This window comes from Nerophis ophidion, linkage group LG24 (assembly GCF_033978795.1).
Source record: "Nerophis ophidion isolate RoL-2023_Sa linkage group LG24, RoL_Noph_v1.0, whole genome shotgun sequence".
Lineage (NCBI taxonomy): Eukaryota > Metazoa > Chordata > Actinopteri > Syngnathiformes > Syngnathidae > Nerophis > Nerophis ophidion.
The window spans coordinates 6,282,918-6,302,048 of record NC_084634.1 but is presented as its reverse complement, the minus strand read 5'-3'; the positions used below and the strand labels follow the sequence as shown (position 1 = coordinate 6,302,048).

At 39.2% G+C, this 19,131-nt stretch overlaps 2 protein-coding genes across 2 annotated transcripts in view; both read right to left on the bottom strand.

Moving 5' to 3' along the window:
* The window catches only part of LOC133542455 (gastrula zinc finger protein XlCGF57.1-like), a 249,231-nt gene that overhangs the window by 40,348 nt on the left and 189,752 nt on the right, over positions 1 to 19,131 (bottom strand). The window lies entirely within an intron of this gene.
* LOC133542528 (gastrula zinc finger protein xLCGF3.1-like) lies at positions 8,387 to 15,324 on the bottom strand. The gene is made up of 2 exons (XM_061886746.1): positions 15,072 to 15,324; positions 8,387 to 9,872 (listed from the first exon to the last, which is right to left on the bottom strand). The coding sequence occupies exon 2, from the start codon at positions 9,820 to 9,822 to the stop codon at positions 8,746 to 8,748; it is 1,077 nt and encodes a 358-aa protein (XP_061742730.1). The 5' UTR covers positions 9,823 to 9,872; positions 15,072 to 15,324; the 3' UTR covers positions 8,387 to 8,745.

The window sequence follows — 19,131 nt, the reverse complement described above, 5'->3', positions numbered from 1 at the left end:
GTTAATGGTAAGTTATTTATTTATTATTGGTTAGTGTAGGGCTTGCCCTCCTGGGGGTTTTTCAGACCACCAAGCACCGACATAAGAGCCTGTTTCAGGGTTATAATATTGTTTTATTTTTCAATAAGTCGCTCAGTTTCTTTCCAGCAATTGTCTTTTCCTCTTTCGTTCTTGCTCGCGCTCTGGCTCCAGCCCCAACCCCGTCTCTCCTCCTGGCTGCTGCTTATAAACAGAGCGAGAGGTGATTAGAGGACAAGGCCCAGGTGGGCCTCCAACGCACCGGTCGCTGATTTCGAGGCCGATCCTGGCAACACCCCACTTCGCTGCAGGCCCGCAGGCCACGCCCCCTCCACAGTTAGCTTCAGAATAACAATGTTATTACAATGAGTAAGAGACCTATTATACTCTAGAAATGTTGGTCTTACTTAAAATGCACACATTTAGTTGGGTTCAGTGTTGAAATAAATATTATATGGCTCTTACGGAAATACAATTTGAAAATATTTGGATTCTTGGCTCTCTCAACCAAAAAGGTTCCCGACCCCTGACCTGAGGGATCGGAGGTCTGTAATATCATCGCTTACGTGGAGTGATTTCTCCAGGTTCTCCGAACCTTTTGATGATATCACGGACCGTAGATGGTGAAATCCCTAAATTCCTTGAGAAATATTCTTAAACTGTTGGACAATTTGCTCACACATTTGTTCACAAAGTGCTGACCCTCGCCCCGTCCTTGTTTGTGAATGACTGAGCATTTCACGGAAGCTGCTTTTATACCCAATCATGGCACCCACCTGTTCCCAATTAGCCTGCTCACCTGTGGGATGTTCCAAATAAGGGTTTAATGAGCATTCCTCAACGTTCTCTGTCTTTTTTGTCACTAGTGCCAGCTTTTTTGAAACATGTTACAGTCATCAAATTCCAAATGAGCTAATATTTGCAAAAAATAAAGTTTTCCAGGTGGAACGTTAAGCATCTTGTCTTTGCAGTCTATTCAATTGAATATAATTGGAGAAGGATTTGCAAATGATTGTATTCTCTTTTTATTTGCGGGCTATAGAGCGTTTTCATTTCGGGCTCCAGTACTCTGGAATGCCCTCCCGGTAACAGTTCGAGATGCCACCTCAGTAGAAGCATTTAAGTCTCACCTTAAAACTCATTTGTATACTCTAGCCTTTAAATAGACTTCCTTTTTAGACCAGTTGATCTGCCGTTTCTTTTCTTTTTCTCCTATGTCCCACTCTCCCTTGTGGAGGGGGTCCGGTCCGATCCGGTGGCCATGTACTGCTCGCCTGTGTATCGGCTGGGGACATCTCTGCGCTGCTGATCCGCCTCCGCTTGGGATGGTTTCCTGCTGGCTCCGCTGTGAACGGGACTCTCGCTGCTGTGTTGGATCCGCTTTGGACTGGACTCTCGCGACTGTGTTGGATCCATTATGGATTGAACTTTCACAGTATCATGTTAGACCCGCTCTTCATCCATTGCTTTCCTCCTCTCCAAGGTTCTCATAGTCATCATTGTCACCGACGTCCCACTGGGTGTGAGTTTTCCTTGCCCTTATGTGGGCCTACCGAGGATGTTGTAGTGGTTTGTGCAGCCCTTTGAGACACTAGTGATTTAGGGCTATATAAGTAAACATTGATTGATTGATTGATTTACCATTTACACAACGTGCCAACTTTACTGGTTTCGGGGGTTTTAAAACATCTCCTGGACCACTTGAATGATATTATTTATTTTATGTGTAATTTGGAGCAGTTGTGTTGTATACAAGATCATTTACTTTTAAAACGTGTAACTTTATGAATCATTTGATGGGTCTCGATAAGCCATTCTATTAATTATCTTTATTACTGTTTTGTAATATGAATATTGTTTTGTGATTGTTTTATATGTATGTCCCCAGACTTTTAGGCAACAAGCAATGTATGATCCAACAAAAAATGGTTAAATAAATGTAGTGAATATGTGTTGTGTGTATTTTGTTCTATTTAATATTCAAGTCATTTTAAATATTTTATTCTTTTTATGATTTTTGAAAAATATGATTATAAATGTATATAGCGCCTTTCGTCGATTGGTAAGTGTTTGTTTCGCATTAAATGTGGGTATCTTGTTTCAAATGTACATACAGCTAGCGTAAATAGCATGTTAGCATCGATTAGCTGGCAGTCATGCCGCGACCAAATATGTCTGATTAGCACATAAGTCAACAACATCAACAAAACTCACCTTTGTGATTTCGTTGACTTAATCGTTGCAAATGCATCTGCAGGTTATCCATACATCTCTGTGCCATGTCTGTCTTAGCATCGCCGGTCAAATGTGCAGACACTCTGGTACATTCAATGGGGGTCTGGCGGCAGATTTCTTGCCAGTGGTGCAACTTGAATCCCTCCCTGTTAGTGTTGTTACACCCTCCGACAACACACCGACGAGGCATGATGTCTCCAAGGTTCCAAAAAATAGTCGAAAAAACGGAAAATAACAGAGCTGAGACCCGGTGTTTGTAATGTGAAAATGAAAATGGCGGGTGTGTTACCTCGGTGACGTCACGTTCTGACGTCATGGCTACAAGACTGATAAACAGAAAGGCGTTTAATTCGTCAAACCTATGTAAGCGTCAATATATACCTTGATTTTGCAGAAAAAGGACCATATATTTTTTTAACCGATTTCCGAACTCTAAATGGGTGAATTTTGGCGAATTAAACGTCTTTCTATTATTTGCTCTCGGCGTCACCTAGGTAGTTAATCCGCCATTTTCTTAAAAACATTACAAACATCGAGTCAAATCAGCTCTGTTATTTTCCGTTTTTTCGACTGTTTTCCGTACCTTGGAGACATGCCTCGTCGGTGTGTTGTCGGAGGGTGTAACAACACGATCAGGGTCGGATTCAAGTTGATTTACGTGGAGTGTGCATCGATTAGCACGGCATGCTAATCGATGCTAACATGCTATTTAGGCTAGCTTTATATACATATTGCATAGTTATGCCTCATTTGTAGCTATATTTGCATCCAGCCTTTCCCACCACTCACATTTAATGCTAAACAAACACATACCAATCGACGGATTCATGTTGCACCAGTGTCAAAAGATCCGAAAGTCCTTCGTCTGCACATTTTACCGGCGATGCTACGACAGACATGGCACAGAGGTGTATGGATATCCTGCGACACTCAAAGCAGATGCATTTCCAACGATAAAGTCAACGAAATCACAAAGGTGCGTTTTGTTGTTGTTATTGACTTATGTGCTAATCAGACATATTTAGTCGCGGCATGAATGCCAGCTAATCAATGCTAACATGCTATTTAGGCTAGTTGTATGTACATTTGTAGCTATATTTGCATCCAGCCTTTCACTCCACCCACATTTAATGCCAAACAAACACTTACCAATCGACAGATCTAAGTTGCTCCTGCACATTTTACCGGCAATGCTACGACACACATGGCGCAGAGATGTATGGATACCCTGCGACACTCAAAACAGGTGCATTTCCAACGATAAAGTCAACGAAATCACAAAGGTGAGTTTTGTTGATGTTATTGACTTGTGTGCTAATTATGTGCTAATCAGACATGTTTGGTTGCGGCATGACTGCCAGCTAATCAATGCTAACATGCTATTTAGGCTAGCTGTATGTACATTTGTAGCTGTATTTGCATCCAGCCTTTCACTCCACCCACATTTAATGCCAAACAAACACTTACCAATCGACGGATTTAAGTTGCTCCTGCACATTTTACCGGCGATGCTACGACAGACATGGCACAGAGATATATGGATACCCTGCGACAATCAAAGCAGATGCACTTCCAACGATAAAGTCAACAAAATCACAACGGTGAGTTTTGTTGATCTTATTGACTTATGTGCTAATCAGACATGTTTGGTTGCGGCATGACTGCCAGCTATTCGATGCTAACATGCTATTTAGGCTAGCTGTATGTACGTTTGTAGCTATATTTGCATCCAGCCTTTCACTCCACCCACATTTAATGCCAAACAAACACTTACCAATCGACGGATTTAAGTTGCTCCTGCTCATTTTACCGGCGATGCTACGACACACATGGCACAGAGATGTATGGATATCCTGCGACACTCAAAGCAGATGCAATTCCAACGATAAAGTCAACGAAATCACAAAGGTGAGTTTTGTTGATGTTATTGACTTATGTGCTAATTATGTGCTAATCAGACATATTTGGTCGCGGCATGACTGCCAGCTAATCGATGCTATCATGCTATTTAGGCTAGCTGTATGTACATTTGTAGCTATATTTGCATCCAGCCTTTCACTCCACCCACATTTAATGCCAAACAAACACTTACCAATCGACGGATTTAAGTTGCTTCGAAAAATAAAATAAGCTACTGGGAACTGATTTGTATTGGTTTTAACCCTTCTGAAATTGTGATAATGTTCCCCTTTAAGGTGCAATACACAAAATAAATGTAACATTATTAATGAGTACTATGGATAGCATTCACAAAAATGCCTCAAAACAGCCCACAACCGACAGTAAAATATGGGCTTTTTAAACTCAAGCTCAATGATTCCCAAAACATTTCATGGAAATACCCAATCATGGCACCCACCTGTTCCCAACTAGCCTGTTCACCCGTGGAATGTTCCAAATAAGTGTTTGATGAGCATTCCTCAACATTCTCAAGTCTTTTTCGCCAGCTTTTTTTGTAACATGTTGCGGGCATGAAATTCCAAATGAGCTATCCATCCCTTTTTTCTACCGCTTATTCCCTTTCGGGGTCGCTGGCGCCTATCTCAGCTACAATCGGGCGGAAGGCAGTGTACACCCTGGACAAGTCGCCACCTCATCGCAGGGCCAACACAGATAGACAGACAACATTCACACAATAGGGACCATTTAGTGTTGCCAATCAACTAATATTTGCAAAAAATAAAAAAGTTTACCGGTTCCAACGTTAAATATCTCGTCTTTGCAGTCTGTTCAATTGAATATATGTTGAAAAGGATTTGCAAATCATTGTATTCTGTTTTTATTTACAATTTACACAAGGTGACAACTTCGCTTCTGTGAACAAAGGTCAAAACGTCAGCTTACGATGTCATTCAGACGGTGGGTTCGGCCTTTGTCGGAGAAAAGAGACTAAACAAGTGGTCACACAGCTGTATTTACAGGCTCTGATTGACACAGGAGTTCATTTGCTACATTCTCTCCGGAACACCTCACGTTTGAATAATCCGTTTTGTATTTTTTTTTACACTCAACTTTTTAGTCTAAATGTTCTGTTTGTTTTCGAATAAAAGTACACAGTGTGGTAAATGAATGCATTTTCTTGACTGAAGAAGAACTAATCTAAAATATCTAATCAAGGAACGTTAGAATCATAATAACAAGATGGTGTTACACACTGACTGCACCAGGCCTGGGTGATTATTTTGACTCGGGGGCCACATTTACAGAAAAATATGTGTTTTGGGGCCGGTATATCTACTTTTAAGAACACTAATACAAAACCTCACAATAATGTCTGATTACCTAAAAACGTTACGACAGACGGCCTTAAAGGGGAACATTATCACCAGACTTATGTAAACGTCAATATATACCTTGATGGTGCAGAAAAAAGACCATCTATTTTTTTAACCGATTTCTGAACCCTAAATGGGTGAATTTTGGCAAATTAAACGCCTTTCTGTTTATCGCTCTGGAGGCGATGACGTCAGAATGTGACGTCACTGAAGTAATACAGCCGCCATTTTCATTTTCAACACATTACAAACACCGGGTCTCAGCTCTGTTATTTTCCGTTTTATTGACCATTTTCTGGAACCTTGGAGACATCATGCCTCGTCGGTGTGTTGTCGGAGGGTGTAACAACACTAACAGGGAGGGATTCAAGTTGCACCACTGGCCCGAAGATGCCAAAGTGTCTGCTGCTAGACCCCCATTGAATGTGCCAGAGTGTCTCCACATTTGACCGGCGATGCTAAGGCAGACATGGCACAGAGATGTATGGATAACCTGCAGATGCATTTGCAACGATAGTCAACGAAATCACAAAGGTGAGTTTTGTTGATGTTGACTGCCAGCTAATCGATGCTAACATGCTACGCTAATCGATGCTAACATGCTATTTACCGGCGGTGCTAAAGTAGACATGGAACAGAGATGTATGGATAACCTGCAGATGCATTTGCAACTATATTACGTTTCCTTCCACCCACATTTAATGCGAAACAAACACTTACCAATCGACGGATTTAAGTTGCTCCAGTGTCAAAAGATGCGAAAGTCCTGATCGTTTGGTCCGCACATTTTACCGGCGATGCTAACGCATTTATTCTGCCATGCTATGGCTATGAATAGCGTCAATAGCTATTCGCTCAATAGCTTCAGTTTCTTCTTCAATATTTTCATACTCCAACCATCTGTTTCAATACATGCGTAATCTGTTGAATCGCTTAAGTCGCTGAAATCCGAGTTTGAATCCGAGCTAATGTCGCTATATCTTGCTGTGGTATTCCCATTGTTTGTTTACATTGGCAGCACTGTATGACGTCACAGGGAAATGGCCAGTGTCTTTGCAGAGTCGAAAATAAGGCACTTTAAAGCTTTATTTAGGGATATTCCGAGACCGGTAACATTTTAAAAAAAACTTCAAAAAATACAACAAGCCACTGGGAACTGATTTGTATTGTTTTTAACCCTTTTGAAATTTTAATAATGTTCCCCTTTAAAAAACGTAATGGAATTTTTAATTTTTCTATGAACGATAAAATAAATGATAAATGGGTTGTACTTGTTTAGCACTTTTCTACCTTCAAGGTACTCAAAGCGCTTTGACACTACTTCCACATTTACCCATTCACACACACACTGATGGAGGGAGCTGCCATGCAAGGCGCCAACCAGCACCCATCAGGAGCAAGGGTGAAGTGTCTTGCTCAGGACACAACGGACGTGACGAGGTTGGTACTAGGTGGGAATTGAACCAGGGACGCTCGGGTTGCGCACGCCCACTCTTCCACTGCGCCACGCCGTCCCGACACTGAATATTGACAAAATATGGACGCCACACCTCCTTTCGATCGATACATTTTACAATCAAGTGAAACACAACAAAAATGCGACAAACAGTGAAATATGAACGCGAAGGGTACAAAACAAAAACACCTACAATCTGATATATACTTGGCCACCCACTCAGTGGCCAAGTGGTTAGAGTGTCCGCCCTGAGATCGGTAGGTTGTGAGTTTAAACCCCGGCCGAGGCATACCAAACACTATAAAAAAATGGGACCCATTGCCTCCCAGCTTGGCCCTCAGCATCAAGGGTTGGAATTGGGGGTTAAAACACCATAAATGATTCCCGGGCGAGGCACTACTGCTGCTCACTGCTCCCCTCACTTCCCAGGGGGTGATCAAGGGGATGGGTCAAATGCAGAGGACAAATTTCACCACACCTAGCGTGTGTGTGACAATCATTGGTACTTTAACTTTATATATCTGATATATCACTAAGCTTTACAACATTGTTGTGAAAATCTCCTTTTTTATTGTCATTGCACAAGTACAACAAAACTTTGTTTTCAGTAAAAACCCGTTCAAGATTAGACAAACAAAACAGTGTACACGGTTACAGAACAAGAACGCTGATGGGTCGCCATAAGGCGCCCCCGTAAAAGATGGGGGAAAAAGGTAAAACGCTGGGGAAGGATGAGTAAAAAAAATACAATCTAGACTGGGCTCCTAAGGGGGCCCAGTCTGGTGTGGGAAAAAAAAAACCTCCATAGCGAAGCACATATACATATTACCGCATACATCTTGAGATATCTAGCAACAGAGGGAAGGGAGTGCGGGGTCATGGTGGTAGGCCGCAGCGCTCAGGCGCTGACCATCCTTTCATCACCCCTATGGGATTTGCGTCGAGGACGTTGGATTGGGGGTGCGGTGGGGTATGTATGTGTGTGGTGTATATTTTTGTGGATGCATGAAACGCTTCCCGCCCACATTACTTGATGCCTCGTCTGAGCTGCTGTGAAGTAGATGACCATAGTAACTAATTAGATGACCATAGAAATGACCAAGAAGAACGCAGTTGGAATATGATTACAACACTTTATGTACATGTTTATATACATATTTATATAATATTTACATATTTATATAATATGTAACTACAAGCTCCATTCACAGACAGAGTCCCATTGCTTTTATGAGCGGTTGTGCGAGTTAAAGCCGAAAAAAAAAAAATAATAAAATAGATAAATATATATATATATATATATATATATATATATTTATATGTATTTTTTTTATTTTATTTTATTTTTTTAGTATTTGTGGCGGCCGTAATTCTTTCGCGACGGGCCGCCACAAATAAATTAATGTGTGGGAAAACCTGTACACTGCAACATAACACTTTTTCTCCAATGTGTACTTTGAACATATATGTGTGTGTAAACCACAGATTGAACAAAAGGTTTTTTTTCGGTGCATATTTTTAAAATATGGTCTTTGTACAAAATGTTTACCACATATTGAACAGGAAAATGTTTTTTTTCCTGTGTGTGTGTGTGTGTGTGTGTGTGTGTGTGTGTGTGTGTGTGTTCTTTTAACATATTAATCCGTGCAAACACTCTTACCACATACTGAGCAGGAAAAAATGGTTTTCCCCAGTGTGTATTTAAATTTGATCTTTTAACAAATGTTTTTCTGCAAAACATTCACCACATACTGAGCAGGTTCATGGTTTTTCTCCAGTGTGTGTTCTCATGTGTAATTTCAAATTGTACCGTCGTACAAAACCCTTATCACAGACTAAACAGGTATTGGGTTTTCCGCCCGTGTGTATGCTCATGTGTGTTTTCAAATAGCTACTTTCCAAAAAACCTTTGCCGCAGATTGAACAGGTAAAAGGTTTCTTCCCAGCGTGCATTCTCATGTGTATTTTCAAATTGTTACGTTGTGCAAAACCTTTGCCACATTTCGAGCAGGAAAACGGTTTTTCATCTGCGTGTATTCCCATGTGTACTTTCAAACTATTGCTTCGTGCGAAACCTTTACCGCAGGTCGAACAAGTAAAAAGATTTTCTCCGGTGTGTGTTCTCGTGTGTACTTTCAAATCGTGACTCTGTATAAAACCTTTACCACAGATTGAACAAGAAAAAGGCCTTTCTCCGGTGTGTGTTTTCATGTGGACTTTTAAATAGTGACTTTGTGTGAAATATTTACCGCATATTGAACATGAAAAAGGTTTCCCCCCAGTGTGTATTTTCACGTGTTCTTTCAACACATATTTGCGTGCAAAACATTTGCCACATTCTGAGCAGGGAAAAGGTTTTTCTCCGGTGTGCGTTCTCATGTGTATTTTAAGACCGCTGGGGCGTGTAAAGGTTTTGCCGCAGTGAGAACACGTCAGGTGTGTGTTGTCAGCGTGACATGTCTTATCATCTTTAGAGTCTTCATCATCAGAGTCAGGAGAGTGTGACGTTGTGTCCTCACTATCTGATAGTGGAGCTAAGAGCTTGTCTGCTTGTGATCCTCCACAGTGGTCTCCATCAGCTTCTGTTGAGCTGCTGCTTGTAGGCTCCGCCTCTCTCCTCTCCTCACTTTCACCTTTGACCTCATCATCTTCACTCTTCACAGGGACACCAGTCACTGGGAACTCCTCCGACCATTCAAGCTTCTCTGCCCCCTGAGTGATGCTGTGTTCCTCCTCTTCCTCTTTAATGTGGGAGGTCAGTGGGTCCTCCTCTTCCTTTTTAATGTGACAAATCATTGGCGATTCGTCTTCCTCTTTAATGCGGGTGGGCTGCGCCATCTTGACACCCCAACCCTGTGGCTCAGGAATAAGATATTCTTCAAAAACGTCTGCAAGACACAAAAAGGCAAACATGCTTTAGAATCGTGCCGCTTTGTTCAGTCACATGAGGCATTTAGTACGTTTGCATGTACAATAGAAAACCAAGGTATTGTATGAACTGGCCTGAAATCTTTGTGGGGGGACAAACACGTCGTTCTTTCAAGAATGAAGACCCCATGTCGAAGTACTTTTTAGAAGGGATGAGCAATATCGCCCAAAAATTATACTGCAATTTATTATTTAACCCGAGCTGTTTGTTTACATGCTTTTTTTTTTTTATTTCTCTTTGCTAACAAACAGGCTCAGAGACAGCTTCTTTCCCAAAGCTGTCACCATGTTGAACTCTAACTTATAATAATAATAATAATTCAATACAATATAATGCCCTAATACTCTTCGAGTGCAATACGTCCGACACTGATTGTTATTTATTACTTCGGTACTCCTGTCTTGCTCTGTATATTGTACAGTATTTGTATTTTGTACTTCTATAGTGTTTTTTATATTGTACAGAATTGCTTATTATTTTTATTGGATAGTAGTCTGTTTATTTCAATTGTTAGTTTTTCCTTTATTACCTCTTATGTCATTTATTTCACCCTATATTTGTTCCCACTACCGCACCTTAAGTTGGAGTCTTTAATCTCGTTATATGCAAATATAATGACAATAAAGTTCATTCTATTCTATTCTATTCTATTCGGGCTTATTGGACCTTAATTAGAATAAAAACTAAGAATTTTTTTTTTAATATGATGTACTTAGTCCATAAGTACACAAATGTGTACTTCATGTTTAGTGAAGTACCATGAATTGATTAACGTGGACCCCGACTTAAACAAGTTGAAAAACTTATTGGGGTGTTACCATTTAGTGGTCAATTGTACGGAATATGTACTGAACTGTGCAATCTACTAATAAAAGTATCAATCAACCAATCAATCAAAGTGACATACTAATTATTACACTTTTTTTTTTTTACCAAATTACGTTGTATGTTATACTCTTCTGACACCACCGGATGGCAGTATAAGTGTCAACATAAGTGGTCACAAGACCCCAATTCAGTAATGTACACAATTTTGGAAATAAGAGCTAAAAGGTGCTGTCCACGCATGTGGCCACTAAGCCTTTTTTTTTTAAATAGAAAAGGATAAGATCAACTTTATTCATCCCACAAGGGGTAAATTATGTGGTTGCCGTCCAGATAGAATTAGTACACACAACAACAAAAGAAAACAAGAGGGGAAACATTAAAACATTACAGAACACAAAGGAAGTGAAGTGAATGATGTTTATATAGCGCTTTTCTCTAGTGACTCAAAGCGCTTTACATAGTGAAACCCAATATCTAAGTTACATTTAAACCAGTGTTGGTGGCACTGGGAGCAGGTGGGTAAAGTGTCTTGCCCAAGGACACAACGGCAGTGACTAGGATGGCGGACGCGGGGATCGAACCTGGAACCCTCAAGTAAGCTGGTACGGCCACTCTACCAACCGAGCTATACCGCCCCAGGACATAAAGTACTATCTATCTATCTATAAGATATATCAAAAGAGCACAACTGTTGTGACCATCTTCCATTTCAGCGGCTCCATTTCTAAATACAACTACAAAAATGCCACAAAAAAGACCAAAACAAATGTATGATAAATAAGACATGCTGTGCACATAGATTGTACCATGCATAGACAATAAGGGTGTAAGAATTCGTTTTTACCAACGATTTGATTTGAATCATAATTTGAAGTGGCCGATACGATTCAGGTGCGATATTAACATTAATAATACGATTCTAAACAATTCAGTAACGATTAATCATAAAAAAAAATATTCTACCAGTGTAACTGTGCAATAAATACTGGAGGTGAAGTTTCCTATATTCCTGTTATTTCTCGTAAGGGAATGATATGTATCTATAATGATATATGTATAAATTAATTATGGATACAAACAAGTAATGGCCAATGCAGTCACATATTATTTGAATAAAGATCATCCAACACTTGAAGTTAACAAGAGAATACATTTTCCGCTCACATTTTCAACATTCAAGATTTTTTGTTAATGAAAGTGCAATAACCAACATTTTAACAGTAGATTTTACTTGCTACTATCTTCAACATACGATTACACAAAATTACTGTCATAAGGTGGAACAAACACCTTTTCAGGTTGAATTAACAGTAGGTTTACCTGAGAAATCAAATCTTTTCCGCTCACATTTTCAACATTCAAGATTTTTTTTGTTAATGAAAGTGCAATAACCAACATTTTAACAGTAGATTTACCTGCTACTATCTTCAACACGATTACACAAAATTACCGTCATAAGGTGGAACAAACACCTTTTCAGGTTGAATTAACAGTAGGTTTACCTGAGAAATCAAATCTTTTCCGCTCACATTTTCAACATTCAAGATTTTTTTTTTTTATGAAAGTGCAAAGACCAACATTTTAAAAGTAGATTTACCTGCTACTATATTCAACATACGATTACACAAAATTACTGTCATAAGGTGGAACAAACACCTTTTCAGGTTGAATTAATAGTAGGTTTACCTGAGAAATCAAATCTTTTCCGCTCACATTTTTAACATTCAAGATTTTTTTTTTAATGAAAGTGCAATAACCAACATTTTAACAGTAGATTTACCTGCTACTATCTTCAACATACGATTACACAAAATTACTGTCATAAGGTGGAACAAACACCTTTTCAGGTTGAATTAATAGTAGGTTTACCCGAGAAATCAAATCTTTTCCGCTCACATTTTTAACATTCAAGATTTTTTTTTTTATGAAAGTGCAATAACCAACATTTCAACAGTAGATTTACAATACCTGTTACTATCTTCAATATACGATTACACCAAATTACTGTCATAAGGTGTAGCAAACACCTTTTCAGGTTGAATTAACAGCAAGTTTACCTGAGGAATCAAATCTTTTCAGGTTAAATGAGCAGCGGTTTGACCTGCTACTGCTCTCATTTCAATAAACCGCTATTGTAGCTGGAAAAAAAAATCACAACAAATGCAAAGGACACAACCCAATATCATCAAGCCATAACACAACATCTATAAGCCAAATCATGACAACATGAAGATGGAACAACTTTGTTCATTGCACTGTTTTAAACTTTCCGCATCACAGTCAGAGACAGGAAGAAACCCAACAAAGAATTGATAATAGAACCATTTTTACGGGTTAAAAATCCTCCTCATTTAGTCGCGGACATGTGCATTAACAAATGATATCATTTCAAGTTGTGTTATGTTATCAAAACTATCATTAATCTCCTTGTTAATGTATTATTAACATCTGGTTTTAACATGTTCTATCTACATTTTTGTTCGAATGTAATAATCACTTATTATTCTGTTGTTTGATACTTTACATTAGTTTTGGGTAATACTACAAATTTGGATATGGATCCAATACTAAGTAGGCACAGTATCAGTATTGGTGATACCAATGCTGATACTGACAACTGATCAGGCCTGATAACGATTATTAGTAGTTAAGGAGGTTTGATAATCGATATTTGGGGCCGATATTCATTTTCAGTAAAAGTTTTTTAAACATGAAAACTATTATTAAAGGATTACAGAAAGCCACTACTACCGACCACGCAGTCTGATAGTTTATATATCAATGATGAAATATTAACATTGCAACACATGCCAATACGGCTTTTTTGGTTTACTAAATTGCAATTTTAAATTTCCCGCGAGGTAATCCTGTTGAAAACGTCGCGAAATGATGACGCTTATGTTGATGCGTGCTTGTGACGTTATTGGTTGGAGCAGACATTTTAGCCCAGCACCACACACGGCTAAAAGTTGTCTCTTTTCATTGCATAATTACACAGTATTTTGGACATCTGTGCTGCTGAATCTTTTGCAATTTGTTCAATTAATAATGGAGACTATAAAAAGGAATGCTGTTGGTGGAAAGCGGTGGATTGTAGCTGCCTTTAGCAACCAAAACACAGCCGATGTTTCTTTGTTTGTTGTGAAGCTTTAATAAGGAAAACAGAGCGGTCAAGCGAACATGTTTCTCCACCACATGTCAACCAGCAAGTTTTTGGATGAGAAAATTGTGATATTAAGTCGGCTCTTACCGGAGACTTGAGCGGAATCAGCGTCTTCCTGCAGCAGCTGTCAAAAAGAGAGCTGTGACTTTCTTGGCTACCCTCAGAGACACTGGCCGTCACCGCAGCCCTCCGACTTTCAGGTATGACTATATAATCTCACTAAAACACTAGTAGCACAATAAGCAGATAAGGGATTTTCCAGAATTATCCTAGTAAATGTGTCTAAAACCATCTGAATCGCTCCCACTGCCGTCGCCTTTTTTTTTTTCCTAGTGCTTCACTCTAACTTTCCTCATCCGCAAATCTTTCGTACTCGCTCAAATTAATGAGGAAATTGTCGCTTTCTCCGTCCAAATCGCTCTTGCTGTTAGTGGCTATGATGATAAACAATGTGAGGAGCCCTACAACCCGTGACCTCATGCGCACATCGTCTGCTACTTCCGCTACAGGCAAAGCTTTTTTATTAGCGACCAAAAGTTGTGAACTTTATTGTGGATGTTCTCTACTAAATCCTTTCAGCAAAAATATGGCAATATCGCGAAATTATCAAGTATGACACATAGAATGGACCTGCTATCCCCGTTTGAATAAGAAAATCTCATTTCAGTAGGCCTTTAATCTACTTGTTAATTTACTGTTAATATCTGGTTATAACATGTTTCTATCTACACTTCTGTTCAAATGTAATAATCACGTATTCTTCTTCTGTTTGATACTTTACCTTAGTTTTGGGTAATACTACAAATTTGGGTATGGATCCATTACTTAGTAGGCACAGTATCAGTATTGGTGATACCAATGCTGATATTGATAACTGATCAGGCCTGATAACGATTATTTATTTGTTAAGGCGGTTGATAATCTATATTTGCAGCTGATGTTTATTTATAGTAAAGGTTATTTAGACATGAATAGTATTTTTTCAATAAACAGCTGGACACGTTATTTTAAAACATTATTTCTTAGGAAGCGTCGAACCTGTAGCAAAAGATATCTGACGCGGTGCTAGCGTTGTGGTTAAATTAGAAGCATCAGGGGATTTAGCAAACAGTTTTCAGTTATCGTTCTTTCGCACATTTCCACACAATCCCAACACTTTATACTCACACTTGATCTCTGCTTAGCGATGTGTTTTGATCACTTCCGCCCGTCCTTGTTAGCAGCTAGCAAGCTAAGCTAACGCGAGAAGCAGCAAAATGTTAAAACAAATGTATCCGGATACAGACAATTAATTAACGATGTTTACTCTATTAAACAACACATATTTGTACACGTACGCGCTGACTAAGAGCACATAACTATAATAAACACAATACAAACGTCTTCGTGAAACGCCATTTTGCTTTTTCCACATCTTGTTTTGTTCTCGCGGTGTTGTCAGATCTCGCGAGAGAAAGAGCAAGCTCCCACAAATATGAATACATGCCACCGCCTTTGCCACATTGTCGGAGTATTGCTCCTCTCCGCAGGTTTTTGACACGATTTTGTCATTCTGTCCTAGTGCTAACACATTCCGAAGCATAGACATCTTATAAGGGTACGCAGCATCGAGTGCTATTGACTACTGACGCTGACGAGACGCAGGGCCGCCATCTTGGAGTGGTGATCCGCTCCACTCAGTGCAATTCATTTGGCAGAAGCAATGAACCGTCAGCGCATTTACTTCATTTTACCTCACTGAATACCACTAATTTTCACTTGTTTTTTGTCATACGTGTAGCTATGATAAAGGGCACATGTTTTATTATTCATAGGCTGGCTTAAAAGTAATAGAATATTCTTGTATGCTATAAGTCAGTGTGTCAGGCTTTCCCCTGACAGTTTGTCTATGTTTTAGTTTTTTCCTCTGCATTTGTCTTTGTTTCCTCTGTGTTTAGTATCTCCTGTCTTAAGTTCCTGTAAAGTGCTCTTATTTTGGTTCAGCTTCCTGTTTGTCTCCCTGTGTGCTGTTGTCACCTCATCTGCGGCTGATTGGCACCTGGCCACACCTGTAGTCAATCAGCCCGCTCCTATTTGTACCCACTTTGTCTTCCAGTCAGTGCTGGATCATTGTCGTTGCCACATGTCGCTCCTGTCGTTGTATTGTCGTGTCAATGTCATTTTCTACTTGTCATTCCTACTGGTCGTGTGAATGCAGCGTAGCGGTAAGCTATATTTGATAGATGTTTTGTAGCTTACTGTTTTTTGTTCCCTGCTTCCGATTTGTTTGTTCATAGCCCTTAGTTTGTTATATCCGCCCATGTGCGTGCTTTTTGTTTGTACCCTTTGTTTGTTCTAGTTGTAGTATTTAATTAAATCATGTTTTATCATTCCATGCCTGCCTCCATCTCTGCATCTTGGGGTTCGTCACCAAATAACACTGACACAGTGGCTCTCAACCTTTTTTCAGTGATGTAACCACTGTGAACATTTTTTTAATTCAAGTACCCCCTAATCAGAGCAAAGCAGTTTCGGTTGAAAAAATAGATAAAGAAGTAAAATACAGCACTATGTCATCAGTTTCTGGTTTATTAAATTGTATAACAGTGCAAAATATTGCTCATTTGTTGTGGTCTTTCTTGAACTATTTGGAAAAATAAAAATAACTAAAAAATTGTTGAAAAATAAACAAGTGATTCAATTATAAATAAAGATTTCTACACATAGAAGTAATCCTCAATTTAAAGTGCCCTCTTTGGGGATTGTAATAGAGATCCATCTGGATTCATCAACTTCATTCTAAACATTTCTTCACAAAAAAAGAAATCTTTAACATCAATATTTATGGAACATATCCACAAAAAATCTAGCTGTCAACACTGAATATTGCATTGTTGCATTTCTTTTCACAGTTTATGAACTGACATTCATATTTTGTTGAAGTATTATTCAATAAATATATTTATAAAGGATTTTTGAATTGTTGCTATTTTTAGAATATAAAAAAAAAAAATCTCACGTAACCCTTGGCATACCTTCAAGTACCCCCAGGGGTACGCGTACCCCCATTTGAGAACCACTGCTATAAGTGACCAGACATCCGAGATCAAAATTGGGAATATAATCCCAGAGAAGGGGGGGATAAAAACGGTCAGCTATTTATAAATTCAACATGCTTATATCCTACATAAACAATATATGACTACATTAGATATCTGTATATCTAATGACTATATCTCTGCTGCTGCAGCATCCATCCATCCATTTCCTACCGCTTATTCCCTTTGGAGTCACGGGGGGCGCTGGTGATTATCTCAGATACAATCTGGCAGAAGGCGGCGTACACCCTGGACAAGTTGCCACCTTGTCCCAGGGCTATTGCTGCTGCAGCAGAGAGTTTATTCTATTTTTAATCTCGATATTTTGTATTACATTCTTCCCTTAAATCAGACCTGGGCAATTATTTTGACTCAGGGGCCACATTTAGAGAAAAAAATGTGTCTGGGGGCCAGAATATCATTTTTATGAATACTAATACAAAACATCACAATAATGTCTGATTGAATGCTAAAACGTTATGACTCACCGCCTTAAAAAACATAATGGAATTTTACATTTTTCTATGAAGGATAAAACGCTGAGTATTGACAAAATATAAATGTAACACCCCCTTTCGATCGACACATTTTACAATCAAGTGAAACGCAACAAGCAGTGAAATATGAACACGAATGGTACAAAATAAACCCACCTACAATCTGATGGATCTGATACATCACTAAACTTCAGAACTTTGTTGTGAAAATCTCCTTCCACGTCTGTGGAAACGCTCCCCACCCACACTGCTTGGTGCCTCGTGACTTACATTATCATACTAACTAATTAGAGGACCATAGTAGCTAATTAGATTACCATAGTAACTAATTAGATTACCATAGGAACTGGTACATCGTCCATAAGCGCAGATTCCAACCATTGAAATACTTTGTATACTTGAAGACTTATGGTCTTTAGAAAACATGAGTGCACATCATAATGGTAGCTACACTTTCCATCTTAAAGATCTAAAAAAATTATTTGGGAATGTCCGGCGGGCCAGATTGAAAAGCTCAACTTAATTAGCCCAGGTCTTTTTTAAATAATAATGATTGTTTTACATGTATTTTTTATGTATGTCGCTTTGGATAAAAGCATCTGCCAAACACTTAAATATAAACATAAATAAACACCTGAAAGTCTTTGTATCAGCTAAAACTACCAATCTGTTTCACTGGATTCAGAATAAAACCAAATTTTGTCTTACCCAACAAGGTCAGTATTTGAATATTCTTACTTGAAGACTTATTCCTGGTTACAATCATACTGTTAAAGGGGAACATTATCAGCAGACCTATGTAAGTGTCAATATATACCTTGATGGTGCAGAAAAAAGACCATGTATTTTTTTAACCGATTTCTGAACTCTAAATGGGTGAATTTTGGCGAATTAAACGCCTTTCTGTTTATCGCGCTGGAAGCGATGACGTCAGAATGTGACGTCGCCGAGGTAACACACCCATCATTTTCATTTTCAACACATTACAAACACCGGGTCTCAGCTCTGTTATTTTCCGTTTTTTTGACTATTTTTTGGAACCTTGGAGACATCATGCCTCGTCGGTGTGTTGTCGGAGGGTGTAACAACACTAACAGGGAGGGATTCAAGTTGCACCACTGGCCCGAAGATGCCAAAGTGTCTGCCGCCAGACCCCCATTGAATGTACCAGAGTGTCTCCACATTTGACCGGCGATGCTAAGACAGACATGGCACAGAGATGTATGGATAACCTGCAGATGCATTTGCAACGATAAAGTCAACGAAATCACAAAGGTGAGTTTTGTTGATGTTGACTGCCAGCTAATCGATGCTAACATGCTATATACCAGCGGTGCTAAAGCAGACATGGCACAGAGATGTATGGATAACCTGTAGATGCATTTGCAACTATATTACGTTTCCTTCCACCCACATTTTTTTTAATTTTCCTGAAGGAACTCTCCTGAAGGAAACAATATAGTACTATCTATCTATCTATTTAATGCGAAAAAAACCCACTTACCAATCGACGGATTTAAGTTGCTCCAGTGTCAAAAGATGCGAAAGTCCTGATCGTTTGGTCCGCACATTTTACCGGCGATGCTAACGCAGCTATTCGGCCATGCTATGGCTATGAATAGCGTCAATAGCTATTCGCTCAATAGCTTCAGT